The following is a 22382-nucleotide window of genomic DNA, read 5'->3' on the forward strand; positions in this document are numbered from 1 at the left end:
ATCATAACCCTTCACTACTTGTAAATTTAGATTAATGGTCTGATAACAACAGGTCATGTACGTATTATCTCGGGGCCTTTTTGTTAAGCTGCATGATTTTGTTCCCTTCTGAAGGGAATATTATTTACCACTGAAATCCAAGCAAGACGTTTTGAGGAGAAAACGACCCCTCTCAAGTGTTCATTTTTCCAGAATGTGTGTGTTTTTGTTGTCTAGGTTTTCCTTGGTGGCAGTGAACAAAGCGTTCTACTGTGGAGCAGTTTCAGCAATCGCAGACACAGTGTCTGTACAGGGAGTTCCTGTCCCTGGCCCAAACCCACAGACCAACAGCAAAGAAGGACAAGGTCAAACATTGCCTCTGCTTTCTCTTGGCATCAAGGCAGAAGAGCTTTACCTCACCCTCAAGTTGTATTCCTCCAGGTTCCATGTCAGTGAGAGATGAAAAATAAAATCTAATGGGCCTTTAAGATATATTTTTACAGTCGAGCTTCACATCAAAATAAGTCCTAATCTGTTAACTGTGTTTTTGATCAAATGGATCAATGAGGGGGGAGGACAACAGGAAAAATGCTGAAAGCGAGTGGGGGCGGGGTATTTGCTTCAAATGTCAGTTAGCTGTTGTCATGACAGTTTAGAGGCTAGTGCTAGCATAATTCACAGAAATCTGCAATAGGCTTCGTCCACACTAATACGTTTCGAAATTCGAAAACAATCTCTTTCCAGACGTCTGTTTCAGTTCTGTATTAGAATGACCCATACAATCACACCTGGAAACCTATATGTACATGAGCATTCACCTACACTGGGCATACGTGAGCCGGTATAAACAAGAAGCAGGTTGTCTACTCTGCAGTTCATTAGTTGCAGAAAATAATACGAATGAGTTACAGCAAAGGCAGTTGTCAAGTTAAAATGCAGAATTTAACTCCACAACAGCTGCTAGCAAAGACAACAAGGTCAGTGACACTTGTAGTTTGTTATCCCTGTTGCTTTCACCACTGGTAGTCAAGGCTTATAAGCAGAAATAGGGAGCGACTGTGTGTCTACATCATTGTTTCCAAAGGTCTGCATTTCTGACCGTCAGGACTACAACAAAACCCTGGAGTTTTCAAACTAAAATGGAGCTAGCAGCGTTTTCAAAAGTTTCAGTTTTTGTCCTTCAAAACGTTTGGAGAAGTACGGAGGCCAGGTGTAAATGTAGCAAAAGTGGTGGTACATAGTAGTGTGGATGCAGCCATAGTTTCCCCATTTTTTTCAATGGAACCACACAGCACATGAGTGTTAGAGGTCAACATCATTTTAGGATGTACGCTTATCTGCATTTTTACCATGAAATGAGAGGACCGATACCACTCTGTACAAAAAACTAGTCAGACCGGAAACAGGGGGAACTGCTCTGGCTCTGTTAAAAGCTAAAAAAAAATAAAAATCCACCTAGCGGCATCGCTACAGCTCATGAATTAACACATTATACCTTATCTAGTTTGTTTAAACCATACAAACTCTATGAAGAGTTAAACCTACAGACTCACACAGCCTATATGCTAAGCTAACATAAGTGGCATCTAGCTGTGGCTTCATGTTTATCATGCAGACATGAGAGTGATATCAATCTTCTCATTCAACTCTCAGCAACAAAGAGGATTTCCCAAAAGGTCGAACTGTTCCTTCAACTTTAGAGAAATGCAATCAATGAGGCTCTTGCTGCATCAGGCTGTGCCCAGTACAAATTACAGCTTTATGTATTCCCTGTGTAGCCTCCTCCCATTGCTTCTCTGTTACACTCAACCCTGTTTTTATCCATTTCCCAGTTGATCATAAATAGAAGATATTGCTTAATTAGCTGAGGGGGTCTGGTAACAACAAAGATTCAAAAGGTGCAGAACTAAGAGGATCCATCATGGCAATTTTAGTGACCTACAGGTAAGATAGGGAGCCTGCTTGTGAAATATTTTACAGTCCACATTGGTTTAACTCTTTGCTTGGGTAACCAGAGATTACGAGACAATTATCAGAGGCTGGAATTCCAGACTGTGCTGCACATGATAAGAGAAGCTCAGCGGTTGTAGAAGATAAAAGCAGAGACACTCACCAATGAGAACACCACAAGTCTTATCAGATTGCGATAGACTTTGTAGATCCTCACTAATCTGTGTGTGTACTTGCTTTGAAAAAGCTTTCACTGTCACATTAACTCTCAGCCATATGTGATTCGTCACCTTGGTCTGTGTGGGAATTCATGCTGTTGTTCAATTAATTTGTGGTCTATGTTTATATATATATATATATATATATATATATATTTTTTTTTTTTTTTTTTTTTTTAAATATGCCTCTGCAAAAGTCGCACAAAGAACACAGGATTTCATAACATCCCTCTGTAATATGCTCAAATGATGCACATGATTATAAACATGTACCTCACAGGATATTACAGATGATGCAAGACTCATTTTTTGTGGTATTACTCTGACAGGGAGCTTACACATCCTCTCTGACAACTGCGCCAGGCCTGCAGGGGGATGTCTGGCCTTTTGCAATGCACCAATCTCCAACGTCATTTTAGTTCCAGATTACAGAGTCCATGCACCGGTATCTGCGAGGCTGGCTCTCTACAAGGCTTTCAGCAGTATTATTTGGAATCTGACCTTTGGCTTTCATGCTAACATATGACAAAAGCAGCATCATGTGCGGTGATGATTTTGATGATTATGAGTTTTCTTTCTTGTTTTTTTTTTTTTTCAAATAGTCCGAAGGCTTATGCAGTTAATTAGTATTCTAAGAGCTACAAAAATCATGTTTTGGCCAATGGGCAGGTTGAAGGGAGGGAAATCTCATTATTAAACTCTTACCAGTGAGCTTGAGCTGTGTGCGACCACTGTTTTTGGAATGACTCTGAAAGATTTAGGCGTGTTTCTGAAGCACTGATTAAAATTGCAGCTGCGGAAATTTTACTGGCAATGCTGCAAAACCAGCATCTCATTCTCATTTATTAGTTTGCAGATTGAGGACATTTCTGATGGGCAGTTTGAACTCAAAATATGAGTGACATGTTATGAAGTGATACTGCGTAAAGGATTAAAGTAGCCTACATGTCTGGTGAAATTCTGTACTTTTCACAATCGGCAAATACCATGGAAACCAACAACAAACGGATGCTCCTAACAACTACTGCCTGTGTAGCCAAAGTTTATTCTTCGGTGACTCTCACCTCCAAAAACATGAGACATGTTCCTACTCAGTTCAAGTCACTCCCACATTCGTGATCCCGTCGCTGTAAATATTGAGTGACACACCAAATGTGTATTAGTCCACTGCTGAAAATAATCCCCAACAAATTCACTTTTTTACTCCTTTTTGAGTTGTGTTGCCAAAAACTACATTGTCCAACTTTTAAGGAAATACCTAAGCCTGTTTTTTTTAATTTTTTTAATGAAAGCATACATTCACAGATATATTCATGAATTTCATATTTATGAATTTAAAGATTTATGTCTTCTGTACAAATCAGTAGGCCTTGGGCTTAGTTGAAGAGTATTAGGAGACACTATTGCACTACGGCTTTGGTCTTGTCTTGGGATTTGTAAACAGTAACAAAAATATATACTGTTATTGAATATTGCCAGCCTTATCCTTTAAAGGAAAAGTTAATCATTTTGGGAAATAAGCTTATTTGCCTTCATGCCAAGAGCTGAGAACATCTTCCTTCCAGCCAAGAAATACACACAGCACATAACCCTCTGTAAAACCACAACACGCAATCATCCCACTTTGGTTTTGTACAGGTTAAACAGACAAGATATAACATATTTATCAGGAAGCCTTTCCGATGTTTACAGATGGATTATGTTACCTTTGGACAGAGCTAGGTTAGCTGTTTCTCTTTGTCTCCTGTCTTTATGCTAAGCTCAGCTAACCAGCTGTAGCGTCATATTTACCAGATGGACACGAAAGTGGTATAAGTCTTCTCATTTAACTCTCTGCTAGAAGACAAATAAGCACATTTCCCAAAAATATTGAGCTATTCCTTTAACTCGCAGTTCAAAGAAGTAATGACATTTCCAAACTTTCCCTCAAACTCAAAAGTGTCATTAAAACTTATTTTCTTATTATAAGTCACTTGGTCTTTATCAAACCCCCTGAACCAACATGATTAGAAAATATGTTACCATACATTAATATGCTGAAATAAAAACTTAAACACACTTTCCCTTTGAATTATGCAACAAAAATTGTGCTTACAAATTGTACGGCTTTGCTTAACAAGTCTTTGATGTGACACCCCACAGAGAAAAAAGCACAACAGGCCTGTGCTTCATGATAACAATACAATTATAGGACATTATTGGCCATGGTCGTTGCTTCTTTAAACGCATCATGCCTTTGCAAGCAGACCCCCCTTGGGAGCTCCCTTGTCTACACCACATCCTAGTGAGTAAGAGCAGCTCCAGACACTGATGAACTCCAGGGCCCTGCCTACTTCTCTACACCTACCCCACCGTGTCATCACGGTCAGGGCTACTCGCTGAGCCGTAATTACCTCGGGCTGACACACACAACAAGGGAGATGCCTTCAAGTAAACACAGTCCAGATTCTGGCCCAGCTCACTTCAAAGCTGGAGCATGCTGATAACAAAGCAGACCCTGGAGCTGTCTCTTATACACATCTTGTGTGGTGGTGGTGGGTGGGGGGGTGTTGTTGTGTGATCCGACACACCTTCTGTCATCCCAGTGGAACATTCCAGCTGTACGTGGCAACTAACACTACTGTTGTGGGATGATGACGTGTCTGCCCCTCCAGGCCTGCGATTCATATCCATTGCTGTGCTCGGCGGCATGTCTCACACCGACGCTATCATCAGTGATCTCAAGCCAGTGGTTTTTCAGTGTCGCTTCAATCACAGAGGCCTAAATTAGTGCTAATCTGAACGTCATTAGCATTATCTCCTAATACAATCCAAATGCTGCTTGTTGCCTTTAAAGTTTATCCCACATCACTCAGTGTCTTCCTGGCCTCTTATCAGCTGTGGGTTTTCTCTGCGGCTCATGACACAGCTGGATCAGGTCTCCTGTGATCAGTCCACTGGAATGAAAGCATTGGTGCAGACCAAGCAATCTCCGAAAATACTCAAAGGCTGCGGTGAAGGCAAAGGAATGAACCAATGACAAGACAATATTTATGGCAGGGAAGACTGTGACTACTAGCTTGGAAACACAAACAATCTGTGTTTCGCAAAGGGGGATTGTAATATTGATGCAGTGTTTATAAGACTCAAAATTGCAAAATGTCGCTCCATACAAGTATTCAGCTGCTTGCTATGTTATGTTTGAAATCTTAGAGTGCTGAAATGTTTCCGACTCCTCTTGAAAAACAGGAAAATAGGAAGAGCAAGTTGTGTACAACATAAATAAAATCCAGCAGTCCCAGAGGAGTTTCACTTCACTGTGGACAGCTCTGTTGAATGCGGCTGTAAACATTGTTATTGCTATCTGTCTTGTTCTACTGATCACAGAGAAGTCTTGAGCCAAAACAAGTATTCTTACCTAAACTGTTTTTTTAAATGACTTATGCTATTCTGCCACACTGATGGTATTTCATGGTGCATGGTTCATCAAACTGTGTCACCACACTGAATTCATTATTATCTATCCTGTTACCTCCACTGTTACTTTTCAGAAATTGCACAAAAGTAAAAACCTTGAGAAATAAAATCTTTCTTGCACAATAAAAATGTGGGCAGACTTCATACTGTGTTGTTTTAAGTCACAAACAACTTTAAAGGATGTCCATCAACAGAATCATTTATTGCATGATAAACATTTTGTAACTTTGGCTCTGGTTCAGGTTCTTGGCTTCTTGGCTCATAAGACCGAATAAGTAACTCAACTGGAAACTGAAACCGAGAAAGATCAGAAAAATCCAATGCTGATAAGCCCATTTGATTCTGCTTTGGGGTTACTACTCCTCCAGAAAAAATAAATGTCACAAGAAATCTTATGAGAACCCAGCTGTCAGATATTATGAGTACAAATTTGACATTTTGGCCAGATGAAGGAAGGCTCACAGTGTTGAATGCGTTCAATATATTTGATGTCAGTTTTTCCATTCAGTTTTGATATTTTGGGCCTAATGGAGTGACAGTCAGTAATGGTCAGAGAGTTAGTAAAATTAGTAAAATGTAGAATGTTAGGATTAATCTTCAGGTGACCATGAATCAATCACGGCACATTGAATGGTAAATGCAGCCTGTAGACTTACACTACCTTGTCATTGACCAAAGTGTTCGACCTGATGGTGGGCGCTCTGTACATTTATCTCAGGATCAAGAATTTCCCTCAACATTATTATATAAATCAATATTACAAAATGATTCTTAAATCAGTGGTTCCCAACTTGGGGATTGGGACTCCTCAGAGAGGTTGCAAATTAAATCTAACAAGTAAATGGGATTAAAAAAACCCAAAAAACAACAAAAAACAATATCCACACAGGAAATCTTTTTCTCATCTTCACCTTATTTCTCACAAATTACTGAATCAATTTTTCTCTTGGCCTCTTGAGATGAATCAAAGCAAACAACACTGGTGGGAAGACTCACTTTTTGATTGACCTGGTCACAACCTGTTGACATACGCAGGTTTGTTTCAAAGGAACACAAGCCGAAAAGAATGGGAACCACTGATTTAAAGAACAAATATTAAAACCTATAATAGACCATGATTACATTTTAAAGAAGTTTGTTCAACTCAATGTATCATCAAACTGAACAAACAAGAAAAAGTTAACATTTTACATCCATCTGTTCCTGTATTTCTAGTTGTGACATTTCAATGTAGTACACCTGCTGTGATTTGTAACTTAGCTATGCATTATACAGCAGTAAAGATACAGATTATCAACTTTTTTTTTTTTTTTTTTAATATCCGCTGAGATCCTTGTCGAGCAAAGGAGTCCTGCCCATTCCCAGAGAAGCTCCTCTGGAGGTTCACGTCCTGTTGAGGCTTGTCAGCAGAGTACAATACCCAGAGTCTGAATAATGTGGCCGGGAGCTAGTTTATTCAAGCACCTTTTGTTTGCACTCCATACTCACCTTTTCCCTCCACTGATGATCAGATAACCACTACACAGAAGGAAAAAAAAAAAAAAATCCAGACTATCTCTAGAGATGCCCTAGCTGCCACTGGCTCTTTGCAGAATGTGTCACAGTAGATATTGTAGACCGATTTCATACCATGTCATGGTTTGAGGCAAACATCACCATCTAAGAAATCCAAAACATTCCTCAAAGCAACATATTCAAGTCTTAAATGTGATCTGGATGGCGCCTAATACCACTCAGAGGCCCAATGTCATGCCAAACTACAAGGCGGGCCTTTCTCAAGCCCCCAGAGTATTCAGTTTCACTATTTACCCATAAGTTAAGGGAGGTCATGCAGTAATGTGTGTGTCCCCAGACAGCTGCTCTTTGATGTCAGTACCTGGGACTCAACAGGGATACGCATATTCCTATGACAAGCTCATACAATTTTGATCCACTTTTTTGGAAACGCACTTACTTGCTCTGTTGCTGATCGATACCACTCTCATACTGAATCTGTCTGCTAAATATAAGGCTACTTCCAGCAGCTGGTTAGCTTAGCTTAGCATAAAGCCTAAAAACGGGGGGAAACTGCTAACCTGGGTCTGGTTCTGGCTGAAGTTAAAATCCAACTACCTTGCATTTTTCCACCACATGGTACTGACACGACTCGACACGACTCAACTCGACTCGACCAGGTACCAGGTTCTTCTTACTATAGTGACAATGCAAAATGCTATTGTAAAGTAATCTTCAACTCACACACACACGAGGATATTGTACGGATACCAAACAGAGAAACATCTGCACCTCCTCAATTGAACACACCATGGCTTTACGGGTTGCCATACTATAAGTATAGTATGATTAAATACCAGGTTTGTTCTCGACGTCCCGTCTCGCACAGTGATGATGCAGTAATGACGATTCTCTCTGACCAATCAGTAGTCTGACTTTGGCTCTCACCCTTTGGGGTGACATCTCGCCCGGAACCTCGGCGGAGGTGATACCAAGAAAAAAAACAAAAACAGGTACCAGGTACTTTTCACAACTTTTGCCTGATGGAAAACCAAAAAAGGCAAATAGAGGTGAGTAGAATTGAGCTGGTACCATTCAGTGGAAAAGGGCTATAAGATAACCTTCCCTCTCGCATATAGAAATGGTATCTTTCTTATCTTCTAACTCTTAGCATGAGAGCGAATAAACATTCAACAATTCTTTAAAAAAAAACACAAGAATATCACATCCTTTCCTATTCATTGCCTTTTAAATCCTTCAGTAGGCTCTTGCTCCATTTCCAGCTCATACAACATGAATAAGTGGAGAGCGTCGAACCAAGCGCCTTTGTGGTGCTGAGAGCATCTCTGTTGTGTTTTCGCTGTTTTGTTGATGCTGTTCATGCTGTTGCTGTGGTGGAGAGTAAAACCACTTAGAAACGGCTGGTGGCCAGACAGCTCTCCCCAGCCCTGATTCATCATAATTAGGTCACCGGCTCGGTCTGCTGGCCTCTCAGGGATCATCTCACACTCACACTGTCACATACACATGTGCGTCAGCTCAGAGATGCAGCTCAGAGATAATCAGTGATCAAAATAAAGCACCGTGATGAACGGGCAGAAGTCTTCCTTTCATTTACCTGCAACCTCTTTTTAGCCCAATCCACGTCTCTGTATTGTCTTGTGAATCCATCTTCGGAGAGTGAAATTAATTAAGGATAATAGCTTTTTACCTCACATCACCTCATCAGTGGACGTGGAAGCATTTTCTAGATTCAGAGTATGTAATGGATTGAAAAACAAAAAACACATTGAGATGCAGTGTGCTTCACACAAAAGGTAAACACAGTGAGGATATTAATCTGAATTAAATGACTTGGGACACAGCTGTACAATTAGAAAGTAAATCTCATTTCCGCAAAGGCTGTTTGGTCTTTTAAAGTCTGGTGCGTTTTGTTTTGTAATTTCTCCTCCTTATCTGGATGTGAATGTACGCAGCCACAATTGCGATTGGACCCAAACAGCTGGTAAATACGCAACTGGCTCAGACATACCCACTGTTAATTTGTTCCTCAGAGCAGAGTTGATTGTAAAATTGTATAATCACCTCTAAAAGCCGAGATCCAGCATAGGGGATGGATGCAGTGCCCAGCCAGTACAACTCACAAGCTGGATGGAAATACCTTAAAGATCCCGGGGGACAAACAACAATTTGTGCAATGTACCGACTCTGCTTATTTAAAGGTTCTGATGCTTCTTTGTATACCTTATTTCACTATATTCTCACTATTGTTCTCCAGATCTGTCTTTTTCCTCATATCGCTGTCGTTTACTGGTTCTGTGACCTTTTTTCTAATTAAGTAAAAGACAAAGGAACCACTGGTGCCTAAAATTCATTATGATAACCAATTACTGACAACCTACCATCTTGTTTGAGCACAGACAGTAACTGTATATGAAGCTCCAGTGGGATCAATTTACTTCTAACTTCTGATGGCTGTCAAAACATCCCCTGAACGAGGCAAACCAAGTTTTGTGTTGTCTTACTAAATGAGGAAAATATTAATATTTCATGTTTTTGAAAATGCTGCTGTGGAAAATAATGATCAAAACCGTTTTCTTGTTGTGAATACAAAATGAAATACTTCCAATGTCTATCTATTTGTAGTATTTATAAAGTAGAACAGGTGCTACACATATTACGGTGCTATAGGGATAAAAAATATTCAAATTGACTTTGTTTTACCAAAAAAATATACCTAAAATATATATTTTTTTTAAAGTTTCCCATGTCATGAAAAGAAAACTTCCCACTTCTTGTTATACAAACTCAGGCATTTCATGTTTTTCTTTTTTTCTGGAGCTTTTTGAAAAGATTTCCTTTGGTTGTTGGTGTCGACATAGAGGAAAAAATTATTTTAATCTGTTTGAGTGTGGATGTGTCCTTGGTTTACACAGAATAAAAGAGTGATTGACATGGTTTTGAATCACAATTAAGCTCTATCTGCTGAAGAAGATGCTACAGAACAGCTACGAGATGAACCTTATGGTGAGGCTGTTTTATCAACGATGATCTTTCAATCTCAATTTTAAGCCAACATCAGTAAGAAGTCCTCAAAGTGCTCAAAAATATAGAAACATTTGAACATACAATCCCATGGCAGCTGAGCAAAAATCCATCCACTGAAGATCATGTGATATGACCAAAAGCAAGATAGTGGGATTGTTTTTGAACGACTTCGTCCGAGGCCAAGAATGAACTCTCAAATTGCCAATTTATGTATTTATTTTTAGAGTTTATTGCCATTCTAGCAGCTCTGAGGCTTTTCCCAGGTATTTGGCCATAATTAGAAAACATGACAAGGTAGCAACAAAATTAAATTTATGGCCCAGGGGGGGAAGGAAAAGGGTCGGCCCAAAAATGAAGCCCAGCTCCTGATGCGATGTTCACTCAGGAGAAAGATGAGTTTCCACTGGTGAAATAAAAGTTTCTGTGTGAGAGGCGGGAGATGAATCAGTCAAGCGAGGGGCAGGTAATACCACCCAGTGCTCATGGCTTTCAAATTCAAATTGGATGATCAACAGTGTCAAAGGCAGCTCTGAGGTCTAAAAGGATTAAAAATGAGCAATTTGCTGCATTCACTTTTCAAAGAATGTCATCATCATTATTTAAATTAAAAACAGATTCTCCCCACTTAGTGTGACAGCAACTTCACATCAAACCACAAGTCTCCAGCGCCACTTTGTGAAACTGAAAACCATTCAGAAGTCCCTGTCAGAATAGTATTTGGTATATCTGATGATCGTCCAACGTCACCTTGTCCTGAGAAGCAGCAGGGAGGACTCTGCGAAAAAATTATTCATCTGAGCTGACTCTATTCCTCAGGGATGCAGAGGAAAGGGACTCAACTCTGGAGAGCTTCATTGAAATGAACTGACATCTGTATCATCAGCAGCAAATAACATAGTTATATGGTGGTCACATTTTCAAGGTTCGCAGTTACAGCTCCTCTGATATGTTTTGAGACTATATTGATGTTCTAAAGATTAAGTTGAATTCAGATAGGAAAGGCATGACCGAACACTAAGATTAATCGCAATTGCAAAACAAAAGATGAGGATAAAACTCACAACGGTTTAGAAAATGCTTCAGAATCTGTCCACATCGGTTTGTCAGGAAACACTTTAACCTTCTGTATTTCAAATAAATAACAGTATACACACACTTGATAAAGTGTTTATACACTATACTGTAGTTATAGTTTGTGTTTATTTAGTATTTGTCAGTAACTCCTCTCATCTGCAGGTGGTGTATAAACAGAATGATAACACTTTGTAACAATGCTGTAATGCTATTTAATGACACATTTATACACATGAACAAATATTTACTGTGTGTTATAAAACATGTATTAAATGTTTATGAACATGTAGTGATGATGGCATGTTGAGCTTACAGCTTCATTATTGACCTCAGACTCAATTTCATCGACATCTCACGGCCTTCATCAGCTGTCATGAGAGCCCAACACGCGTTTATGGAAAAATAAATGAATAATGAAATAATAAAATACATGAACACTTCATTTAATATATATATATATATATATATATATATATATATATATATATATAACATAAATATGAGACGTTACAGCTAGTTTGTACATATTTGTACAGTTTTTTACATATGCAGCAAAAGTTGAGTTAAGCCTGGACTTTTTACCAAATAAAAAAATATTATGTCATTAAACTTTCCATTAAAATTTCTGTGGACAATGGAGAGCTATGTGAAGTGCAGTGCAGTATAGCTTGCCCAAGCTAAAACTAAATGTACTTTTTCCCTGGATGTTATTTGAAAATTTTGGTGATATTTGTGTGTCAGTCTACATAACTGAAAGAGGTAGTAGCGAGTGTAAATCTAGTCATGATGGAAAATAAAACACCTGCGGAGGGGCAGTCATTGCCATCTCAGCTTCTGACGCCAGTAAAATGCACATAATTGTATGTAATTCACCTTTAAATTTGCATATTTAAATGTATTATATTGCAAATGAATTAATACTGATTTCAAAATAAATGATAATTTTAGACAATCAGACACTTAGCAAACCAGAGATGTAACATTCTGGGCAGAGTTAAGTATCTGCATGTTTTAGGAGGTATTATGTAGTTAGATAGCAACATTGTCTTTGGGGAATACAGTCATGCTAAAATATAAATAAAAGTGCAACCTTTCTAACTGTTGTGCAGTTTCCCATCTGGTTGCTGCCCTCTGCCAATACAGTAACAAGCACATAAAAATGTTCTTACCTCTCCTTACAGCTAAAGTATGATGTTAAACCATTTGGTAATTGTTTATATATGGCTTATCAATGCTAAATATGGGGGAGGTTTAAAATAATGTGCTACAGGTTTATCATTTAACTGTTGGAGAGTGAAAAGCTTTCATACAAAGGTCAACTTTCAACCCATCAAATCATCTGTGGCCACAAAGGACCATGTTGTTTACAGAGATGATCTTTTACAGCTGTGGTCATGGGGTTTAGTGGGTTGAACATTAAGGAGGAAATACAATCAAGTAAATATGATCACAGGATCCTTTGACAGCTGACCTATGCACAACAAGAAGGCAACAAAAAGGGACCACAAAGCTATTGATTAAGACAACACAGCCTCGTCTGTCTCTGCTGGACCCTTCACTTCAGAAAAAAAAACTTTTCTGACCTACATGGAGAGTCGGACATTATCATACACAACTGATGTCTGCCATACATCAAAGAGGTGGTCAGTGCCTTGTCTGTTCCTTAATGCAATTTCTTAAAAGTCTTTAAACAACCATTTTCACCCCTTTGAATTTACCCTTTTACTTTAATGAGATAAATACATAAGACTAGAAGAAGCAGAGCAAAGCTTGAAATGAATTCATCTTCCCTGGTGATTGAATTATACTTGCTTGGTCTGCACGAATCCAATTTATCAACAAATAGAGCGCCGATGCAAAGGACGCCACACAATTAGAGGCAAACAGTATTATCTGGAGAATATGCACCTCCAGCCGAAAAGCAGCGCCATTCTAACTAGCTACCCAGTCACTTGAAGAGACAACAGAAAATGAAAGAGAATAGTCTTTAACAAGATGCAGGAACTCAATAAACAGGCAAACATTCCTCCAGGCGGTCGGAGTGAAGGGGAATACACAATCATCGCCGTTCTGATGTGGTGGGGTTAGGGAGGAAGGCTGGGGATCACTTCCCAGCTAAGACAATCAGACCTCAGAGGACACCCTTAACTTTATTTGTTCCACTTGATGACCATAAAGGAATCATACTCCCTGATTCACCATAAAGTCAGCAGGTCTCTGAGAGTCCTGCTCTGCGTTAGATCTACCACACTGCTCTCTGAGGCTGCTCTGGATTTTCATTTCGCGGCGGGGGGGCACTTATATGTGCAGAGTGAGGACATTTATTTTACATGTGATATAATGTGTGTGATAAAATAAAGAGTGTTATGAATGGAGGCTTTAATGGCAGTCTAAAATCAAACCAAATGAAATGAATAGACGACTAAACTGAAGAAGACGGTGGAAAAGTCATATTTTGTTGGAGTAGTCAATGAATCAATTACCTGACAGCAAACAATTGGGAACTGTTTCAATAATCAATCAATCATTTTAGTCATTTGTCGAGGAAAAAATTACAAACATTCCCCAGTCTCTTTGCAAATGAGAGAACTTGATTCTTCATATATGAGAGTAAAATTATTATCTTTGTGTTTTGGACTGATGATCCAATAAAATAAGCAATTTGAATAAATCGCCATGGGCTGAGGGGAAATTATTAAAAGCATTTTTCACAATTCTTCCAACATTTAAAGGATAGAAATGAATCAGTCAATTGAGGAAATCATCAGCATAAACATCAATAATGAAATTAATAGTTAGTTGCAGCCCTAATTTGCACTAATAATAAATCGCTTCATTCATGCCTCACATATATTCATTTTAGTTGAATTTTGGGACAGAACAAATCCAATCTCATCTTATCATCACAATACTTCAGTAGGAGTGATTTTTTTTTTTCATATATAACTGCAAAAACACCCACAGGGTATCTTACCTGCATTTGGCATTCATGGAGAAACATGACAGTGTGACTATTAACAGTCTCCACACCTAACAAATATTAGATCTCACATTCTTTAACACATCCTCTAATAGCCATATGCTTTAAAACAAACAAGTTTCTGGTCCCTCCCCTCCCCTTCTCCTCCTACTATCATCAGAACGGCTAGATCAAATATTCATGTTGGAGGGGAAAGCATTTAACACGTTGTTGTTATCTGAGAAATCAGTCATGCAGTTAATTGTTGTTGTAACAGGGAAATCTTGCAAGATTATGAAGCTAATTGGCATTATGCATTCATGTGTTTTCCCCTCTCTGACATCAGCATGATAAAGTGCTGCCTATGGAAGTTGAGATATTAGATCCTCCAAACAATAGTGAGGACAAACAGCTTCAGTATCTCAACAGTATTACAGGTTAAGTGATGGCACTTGCCTTTTATGAGGCAAGTGATCTCAACAGCATGGACCTGCTGCCTTCAACATTTCCACATTCGGTTGGGGGGGTATTTCTACTCTATCAGTGGACCTGTGGCTGTGGTTTGTATCCTCCTGGTTGCACCTGCTTTTCAGCCAGGTTGAAGAGCCCTGGAGCCACCTGGCCCAAACCAAAGAGCCGCAGTGAGCACCTGGAATAGCTCGACGATGACTCACAGTGAGGAAAATCTACCTACAGGGGAGTTCAGCCCCCTCGCAGCCAGCAAAACAAGTGTCTATTTGTCAGATCACATCTTTCAGGTCAGCAGCTCTTGGGCATTAGGGCAAACGGGAACACACTCTGGGGTCTGTTAGAAAGAGTTTAACTTTGACTGTATCCCCCAAGGCATTGCACTTTTTGTGCTCTAATCTCTATCTGCTGCAAGAAGACAGCATATGGTAAAAGACAACAAAATGTAGCTGAAGGAAGTCTATTTAATCCATGATGGCAAGCATCCCAGAATTCAAGGAGGTTGTCAAAGCAAATGCAAATGTGAGCTTTTTGTGAAAACATATTAAAATCTTGATATCCGAGTGCCCTCTGCCCCCGCAGTGATTGTTGTGATTGAGCAGGAAGATAAAAAAGAAAACATTTCCCTCAGGTTAATTTCATGACAAGAGTTTCGAAATTAGAATGACTTTCGATAAGAGCTACGCCCTCACATTTAAACTTTACACACACTTGGGTAAAGAAAGAGTCATGTGCCCTCAAAGGGTCTAACAAGTGAGTGCAGATCAATATAGCTAGTATGTGTTAAATTTCAAGATTGTTTGATGTCTGGACAGGTTCACAGGGAACAGGTTCAGGCCTGATTCAGAGCTGAGTCACCTCTCTCCTCATTTTTATTTTATTTTATTTTTTTACATCTCCATAACATGAGATGGTGCAAGCTGGATTAAATATCATTTACTTTTGTGGAGGTTATTCCGTTTGAAGCTTGTGAAAATCAGCGAATCCTGCTGAGCCCTGCTGAAAGAACCTGCTTATAACAGCACAGCAGCAAGAAAGCTTCACAGATAAAAAAAAAAAAAGGCAACTTGAGAAATGCCCCCAAAAAACATTATACAAAATGTCATGAAACTTTATTTTTAAAAGTGTCATGAGAAATATGAAAATATCAAAATCATTCAGCATCACAGTTTTCACTGTCAGTATACAATCATCTCAGTCACGCTTACATTCAATATATAAAAATATAAAATGAAACTGTTGTTCAAAAAAATACATATTATTGCCAAGTAAAATTGAGGCACTTGAGAAAAACTTGTATTGCTATTTGAGTGCTGGCAAACCTGCTTCTAATGACTGTGCAAAAGTTATAATAATTTCTCCCTAAAAACTAAGTTTGCACTTGTTCCCTAAGTAACAATGGCTTCAGTATTCCTCTGGTTATATTTATACTGTCATTCATAATGCGCCCTTTGGTATCGTTTGTGTGGTTACATTTAAAAAAGTGGAGGACTGCATAACAGCCATTGAGAGACATTGGTACAAACACTGAAGATAACATTGTGAAGGCATATAAAACATTCTAGACATGCAGAAAAGTGCATGAATAGCACAGGTAGGTGAGTACATGGTTTGAAAAAGCTCGACACTGATTGCAATCACAGAAACACTGCTTGAAACGAGAAGCACGTGAGCACAGAGCTATTTCTCACTTTGAAATGAAATCGACCGGTGGTAGAAAAAAAAAAAAAGAAAAAAAAAAAGAAGTCTGCACATTAGGGACCAAACCCCCTAGGATGTGATTCCCTGACAGTTCTCCTGGGCTTGGAAAAAATTAAGTAACAGAGCAATGGAGGAGGGGGTTCTCTGCTGGTGGAAAAGTATCCCAGTTCAGTTCAGTGTGCTACACAACAACCAGATTCCTCATGCTTGTGCAGAAGAGACATCCTGGAGAAAGTTTTGGAGCAGTTCTTGCATTGGTATTTTTTCACATCCGAATGGGTCTGTAGGTGCGCCCTGAGATTGGACCTGTCTGCAAACGCCCTGTTGCAGTGAGGGCAGGAAAACGGCTTCTCTCCTGTCAAGGGAGGAGAAAGAGAAGGAAGACATTGTCAGTGATTGTGCACACACATATCTCAATCCAAGTATAGTATAGTCACAGAGGCACGGTGGCCTATTGTGTATTTTCTCTTTTTCAGCTGGCTGCAACACAGAGAAGGGCACTGAGCTGAGCACATTCTGCTGCTGACATGACATTTGTCAAGAAAAGAGGCAACAGTTTTTTTTTTCTTTTCAACATCCCTAGAAGTAAACCTGCAGGAAGTAATACCATTCTGAGCGTTTTTCACAACAGTAACTTGCACAGCTTCACTACAAAACAGCTGTAAGCTTTGTAACAGTGTCTACTGTAGCTGCAGAGGCTATTAAATTATGTATTAGGCCGAATCTGTACCTGCAAAAGCCCACAACAACTTAATAGCCTCTTCACACATGGAGGCCCCTCTCTTGCCCCCCTCCCTTACTGTCACTCACCGGTGTGCGTCCTGATGTGTCCTTGGAGCAGCCACGGTCTGGAGAAAGCTTTCCCGCATATTTTGCAAACACAAGGCAAGGTGTGAGTCCTGATGTGCATTTTGAGAGCTCCCAGGCTAACATACTCCTTCTCGCAGTATTTACAGCTGAAGGATTTCCTCGTTTGGGCGTCGCAGTGCAGCTGTTTGTGCTTGAGCAGTCCAGAGTACGTGGAGTAGGACTTGCTACACAAACTACATTGGAATTTCTCTGCCTCCACTCCGTGAGGGTCTGTCAGCTTGGGCAGCAACTGCTCGTCCTCATCACTCCTCGGGCTTTCAGAGCCGCTGTGGTCTTTAGAGGAGGTGTCGGAGAGCGATGAAGGGTATCCAGAGATGGGGGAGAGGTCACTGGGGAGCGGAGACAGCGGCAAGTTGCTGGTAGTCCACACTGTGATGGGGCTGTACGCTGCCGGGCTCAGGATCTCCGGCTGGGGGATGACAGGCAGGGGAAGGCCCTTGTAGATGTGCGGCGTGAAGAACACTGAAAAGAAAGACAAGTTAAAAGTTAAGTAAGTGATCGGATGCTGGCTGCCATCGCTTGAGTGGAGAGCACAGATTTCAAAGCACAGGCCAAAAAGCTTTTAAAATGTCAACTCCTACGAAGTAAAAAAAAAAAGAAAAAAAGAAAAAAGAACGCGAAGTATCAAGTTGATTTCATGTCAGAAACAACTTTCACAAAGTTACACTTGTCCTTTACTCTGAAAAACTTTACCTGTTGGGCTTTCCAATTCACTATAATTTGGCTTCTTTGCGGAGTTTATGTGTTTCTTGACCAGGAAAGAGCGTGGCATCTTGGAAAACAAGTGGACAACTTTGGCAAACTTTTTGTTGTTGTTGTTGTTGTTCTTTTAAAATATAGCGGTGAACGTCAGTTTAGTGTGTCAAGGCGGAAATCCTTATTGCTTAAGTCCAGTGGAGTGTCATGATGCAGCGCTGCGCTCTTGGAGACAGTGCAGTGAGTAGCTGTAGAGCAGTAAATACTCCCTATCAGGTGCATGGGAGGAGCCATCCACTGCCATTTACATATACTGGGAGCTCAAACCAATTAAATCTCGCCTTTACCACGGAGCTTTAAAATGTGCTTCTAGCCTATAGGAGCGTGTAACCTCCTCAGGGGCTGGGTTAGTGCCATTCACTCCAGTTAGACAGGTGCTTTGTACTACACTTGTGAGTGTTTCAGGGATGCGAGTGTGCAAGTCTTCATGGCATCATGCAGTTGCCACTGGTTGTTACCCAGAGTGACAATAAGAGCTGCAGCAGAATAAAGGTTTTTTTTATTTTTTTATTTTTATTTTTTATTTTTTAATTATTTTTGAAATATTCTTTCAACCTCAGACAGATCATGAAAGAATGAAGTGCTAGGGGAAGAAAAAGAAGAAGTGCCTCAGGGAGAGGTAGACAGGATTGTTTAAAATGTCATTGCTAATGTAATCATAGCACTGCATGCACTGTGTCACTGATGATTGTTGTGTTATAAACCTCTGGGGACTTGATTATCCTGCATGGGTGGCATATTTGAATTGGAGAATACTCCCACCAACAGCAGCAGCCCTAATGATGATGATAATGACTGGATTGAAGGAAGATGGAAGGTTTGTCGTCGACGTGTTTGGATATTTTTATCTCCACATCTACTGAACTGACAAATCTGTGGCTCCATGATGAATGCTCAAACCGGCCACTGGACCAAACTGCATCGTTGCTGCATCCACATTGTCATTCTGTGGCTTTGCCAAAGGATGGCTCTTCCTAATGCAGTTGTGTGTGGAGAAAGCCACACATTTCCCTGCCAATAATGCAATAAGGCATTCCTCCTTGAAATGTAAATTTAAGTGTAGTTCCCTCTCAAGGTCAGACATGATATCATAATCAAATTTATCCCCCTTGCTGCTCTTGCTGAACTGGATGAGGAGACGCAAACTTAGCAGTCTACGCCCCCTTGTGTTCAACTCAGCTCTTCTGAGAGAGAGGCGTGAGTTGTGTATCTAAAAGTAACAAGGCAGAGGGTAAAAGCAACACAAAGGCAAAGGCTTAGCTATGGTGATATTGAAAAGCAGCTCCTAGAGCAGTTTGATTGGCTAGGTCAGCAGATATGAAAATCTCTGTCTGGGGCAAGCCTTAAGTTAATTGTGAACCGCTTATCTTATCTAGAAAACATAATTGCAGATCATGAATAGTTTCCCTTTGTGCCTGCTTGGATTATAAAAGGAAGGGAAGGTTATCTGCGCATAATAACTCCCGGCTATACTGTCACACATTTGGTGCTCCGTATGGCAAGCAGGGATGGCTGAGGGATGATGGTGTTTGGTGGTGATCCAGTAGAAAACATTGTGCACCATTAAAAGATAATGCTTTTGAAATTAGTATTGCCCGTCAGCCAAACCATATCCAAGAGAAGAGAGGTCGTGTATGTCCAGGTGAAAATGCCGTCTTGCACATTTCGTGCTTCACTTCTTGTCTCTCTGTTCAAGGCATGTGGATGCTGTTCTACTGAGATGGGTTTTTTTGTGGGGGGGGGGGTTATGAGTACGGCGATTAATTAACAACGGAGAGAGCCGTGTATCCTTGGCTCTGCAGGATGGTGCAACACCAGGAAAAATGTGCTCAATTAAACATGAACATGCTTTTGACTCTCTGGTCAAGTGCAGGTAAAAACACCAACCTTTGCTGTCTTTAGAGGCAGCAGCATCTGGTGAACGCAACATGCAGGTGTTGTCTGCTCGACTGTCGAGGCATCTCCAGCTCCCCTCAGGTTCAGATTTCGATTCAGAGGTGCTGTTTTATGGAGTTCAAACTTGCACATTGTCCATTATTCACTCTTTGTTTACTTTTAAAACATCTTAAACAAACGTTGTTAAGTACCCAATTACAGTGTTGACTAATGAACAACTGGAATGAAAATTGTTTTATATTTATATATATATTTTCTCTTTGTTTTGCAATTGCCTTTCCATCCCTCATTAGTTTTTTTTATATAATCCTGTTTATCTTGCCTTAAGTTTTTAGGAGCAGTCTTTGTATAAGCTTTTAGCTTCCTACCTCTTCTGCACAGGCTTTTGTTTACTTTTAATCCATGTATATGAAAGTATATGTAGGTGTAAGTGTTGCGTATTGAATGTCTTTGTGTGCATATCTTATCTCTTGTAATAATTGCATTTTTAATGTGCAAAACAATTAAATAAACAGTGTATAAAAAAGTATACAGTAAACACAGAAGGGTCACATAAGCCCTGCACTACTTGGTGTCAAATCTGACAGTTTTCTTTTTCAGTAATATTAAATATTCATGATTAAATAAGCAACAATCAGAGTTAAAGTTTTGAAAAACAAACATCCTTGGGTAATCTGCTTTGACTGCTTTGACAGGGCTGTGTGGGTGTGTGCTTTGATCAGATTTGATTGACAGTGGCCTGAAAACTTGGTGCGGTTACTGCCATCAGATTGTGGTTCAAATGTTGCTAAATCCTGACTGATGCACTGAAATATGCGACATCACCTTTTTACAACTGATCCCTGCCCACATCAAACCGGCCACCGTGCTGCTTTTTCCATATCGGGTGAAGGTGAGGCTGCAGTACATGGAGCACAGGCGCCGTTTGAGTCGGCATTATCTCGTGATAATCAAGCCACAGTAGGTGGCAGAGATGCTCAGTGTTGGCAGAGACACTGCAGTAGATTTCCTGTCTGGATTCAGCCACTACAAGCCATGTGAAATATGTGTTCATTAGTCTGTGTCGTTTGCATTGCTGCTGGTACATTTTGTTTAGCCTACTTGTTGCACAGAGCTGTCAATTCTCGTTGGCAGAGGTGGCATGTGTGTCAAATTCAAATAGTGTGGAAAGCATGTCCAATTGGAACAAACAGGTCTTGTCAAAGTCTGTTCCCTCTAGCAGAGATAACTGGTTAGGGTTATGTTAAGGTTTGGGTCAGGTTAAGCACTGCAAAAGACGACTGGTTGGGGTTTTGCATAATGTTTGGTTCAGGTTAACGGGCCAGTGTGTAGGATTTAGTTTGATCTATTGGCAGTAATGGAACATAATATTGATAAATATGTTTTCATTAGTGTATAATCACCTTCAGTTGGTTGCAATCTGCAATCTCCCTGCTAGATGTCACTAAATCCTATACACTGGTCCTTTAAGGCAAAGGGAAATGGATATCGGCATCTTCGAAACGACATCACCGGCACTGCGCCAGCCCAGTTTTCAAGGGTATCCATTGGAAACAGCACAATCAGAAATGCAAATACAGGAATCTCTCCAGTGTGTTCTCACTTTGCAAGAGTATTTTATGTTTAAGTTGGACCCCAACTTATAGTCAGAATATGTCTGAGAAAATACATTTTCAGTAAGGATCAGCTGGCACTTTTCTAAAACTAATTTTGAAACCTTGACTCAGCATATCGAGTACAGATTCAATACCAGCGCTCTTTACTGCATGGTGCTCCTTCGAATCGCTGTTATGTGGATTGCTAATGCATGAAAAGTGAGTCGACAGCCCAACACGACTAAATTCATGTGTCTGATAGTGGAAACACTGAATCCTTCAATGATGCTGACAAAGAAATTGTATTTATTGTGGATCAGTTGCTTCATGGCCGATATCTGATCCACTTAATAGGCTCAGAATTGGCACTGATCTTGATCCAGCATATCAGTATCAGATTGGAACATCGCTTAGTCAGGCACAGGAAGGTTAAAGGTGCAATAAGGTCAAATGCGGAGCTCTGGTGAGACCTGGAAGCTATATAAGAGCCATAATCTGGCTGCTAGCTTTGGTTTGCTAATGGATCACAGTTAAGCCATTAGGAAGGACAGGGATGGGAAGCCTTGTATCTTGTAAGACACTTATCGAGGTTGCTGTAGTCTGTGTGAGATGTGAAGTCACTGAGCATGTCCATTTATCAACTCCAAATCACACCACCCGCCTTGGTGTGGAGAACAGCTGCAGGTTGAAGGACCACCAGGTCAAAACTGGTCCAGAGATGCAGGAAGTTTTGACCTTTATTTAACCAAACCTTTCAAAATAAAAGACTTTATCTGTGTTGGGTTGCAAACTCCACAGTTTATGAATAAGTGACTGCCTGTGACGTGCTGCTGAGGATGGTAGGCAAACATGAAACGTCAGAGGGGGCAGCTTGCATCATGTGGAGGGTGTGTGTGTGTGTGTGTGGGGGGGGGGGCC

At 40.2% G+C, this 22382-nt stretch overlaps 1 protein-coding gene across 1 annotated transcript; it reads right to left on the reverse strand.

The window, feature by feature from the left end:
• Window positions 1-15736: 15736 nt before the first annotated feature.
• On the reverse strand, window positions 15737-18153 carry snai2 (snail family zinc finger 2). The gene is made up of 3 exons (XM_023403738.2): window positions 17911-18153; window positions 17158-17679; window positions 15737-16702 (listed from the first exon to the last, which is right to left on the reverse strand). Exons 1-3 carry the CDS (start codon window positions 17987-17989, stop codon window positions 16521-16523), a joined length of 783 nt encoding a protein of 260 aa, XP_023259506.1. The 5' UTR covers window positions 17990-18153; the 3' UTR covers window positions 15737-16520.
• Between the last annotated feature and the right edge of the window lie 4229 nt (window positions 18154-22382).

This window comes from Seriola lalandi, unplaced genomic scaffold, assembly GCF_002814215.2.
Source record: "Seriola lalandi dorsalis isolate HSWRI2012SDOR001 ecotype SW California unplaced genomic scaffold, Sedor1 jcf7180002054182, whole genome shotgun sequence".
Classification (NCBI taxonomy): domain Eukaryota; kingdom Metazoa; phylum Chordata; class Actinopteri; order Carangiformes; family Carangidae; genus Seriola; species Seriola lalandi.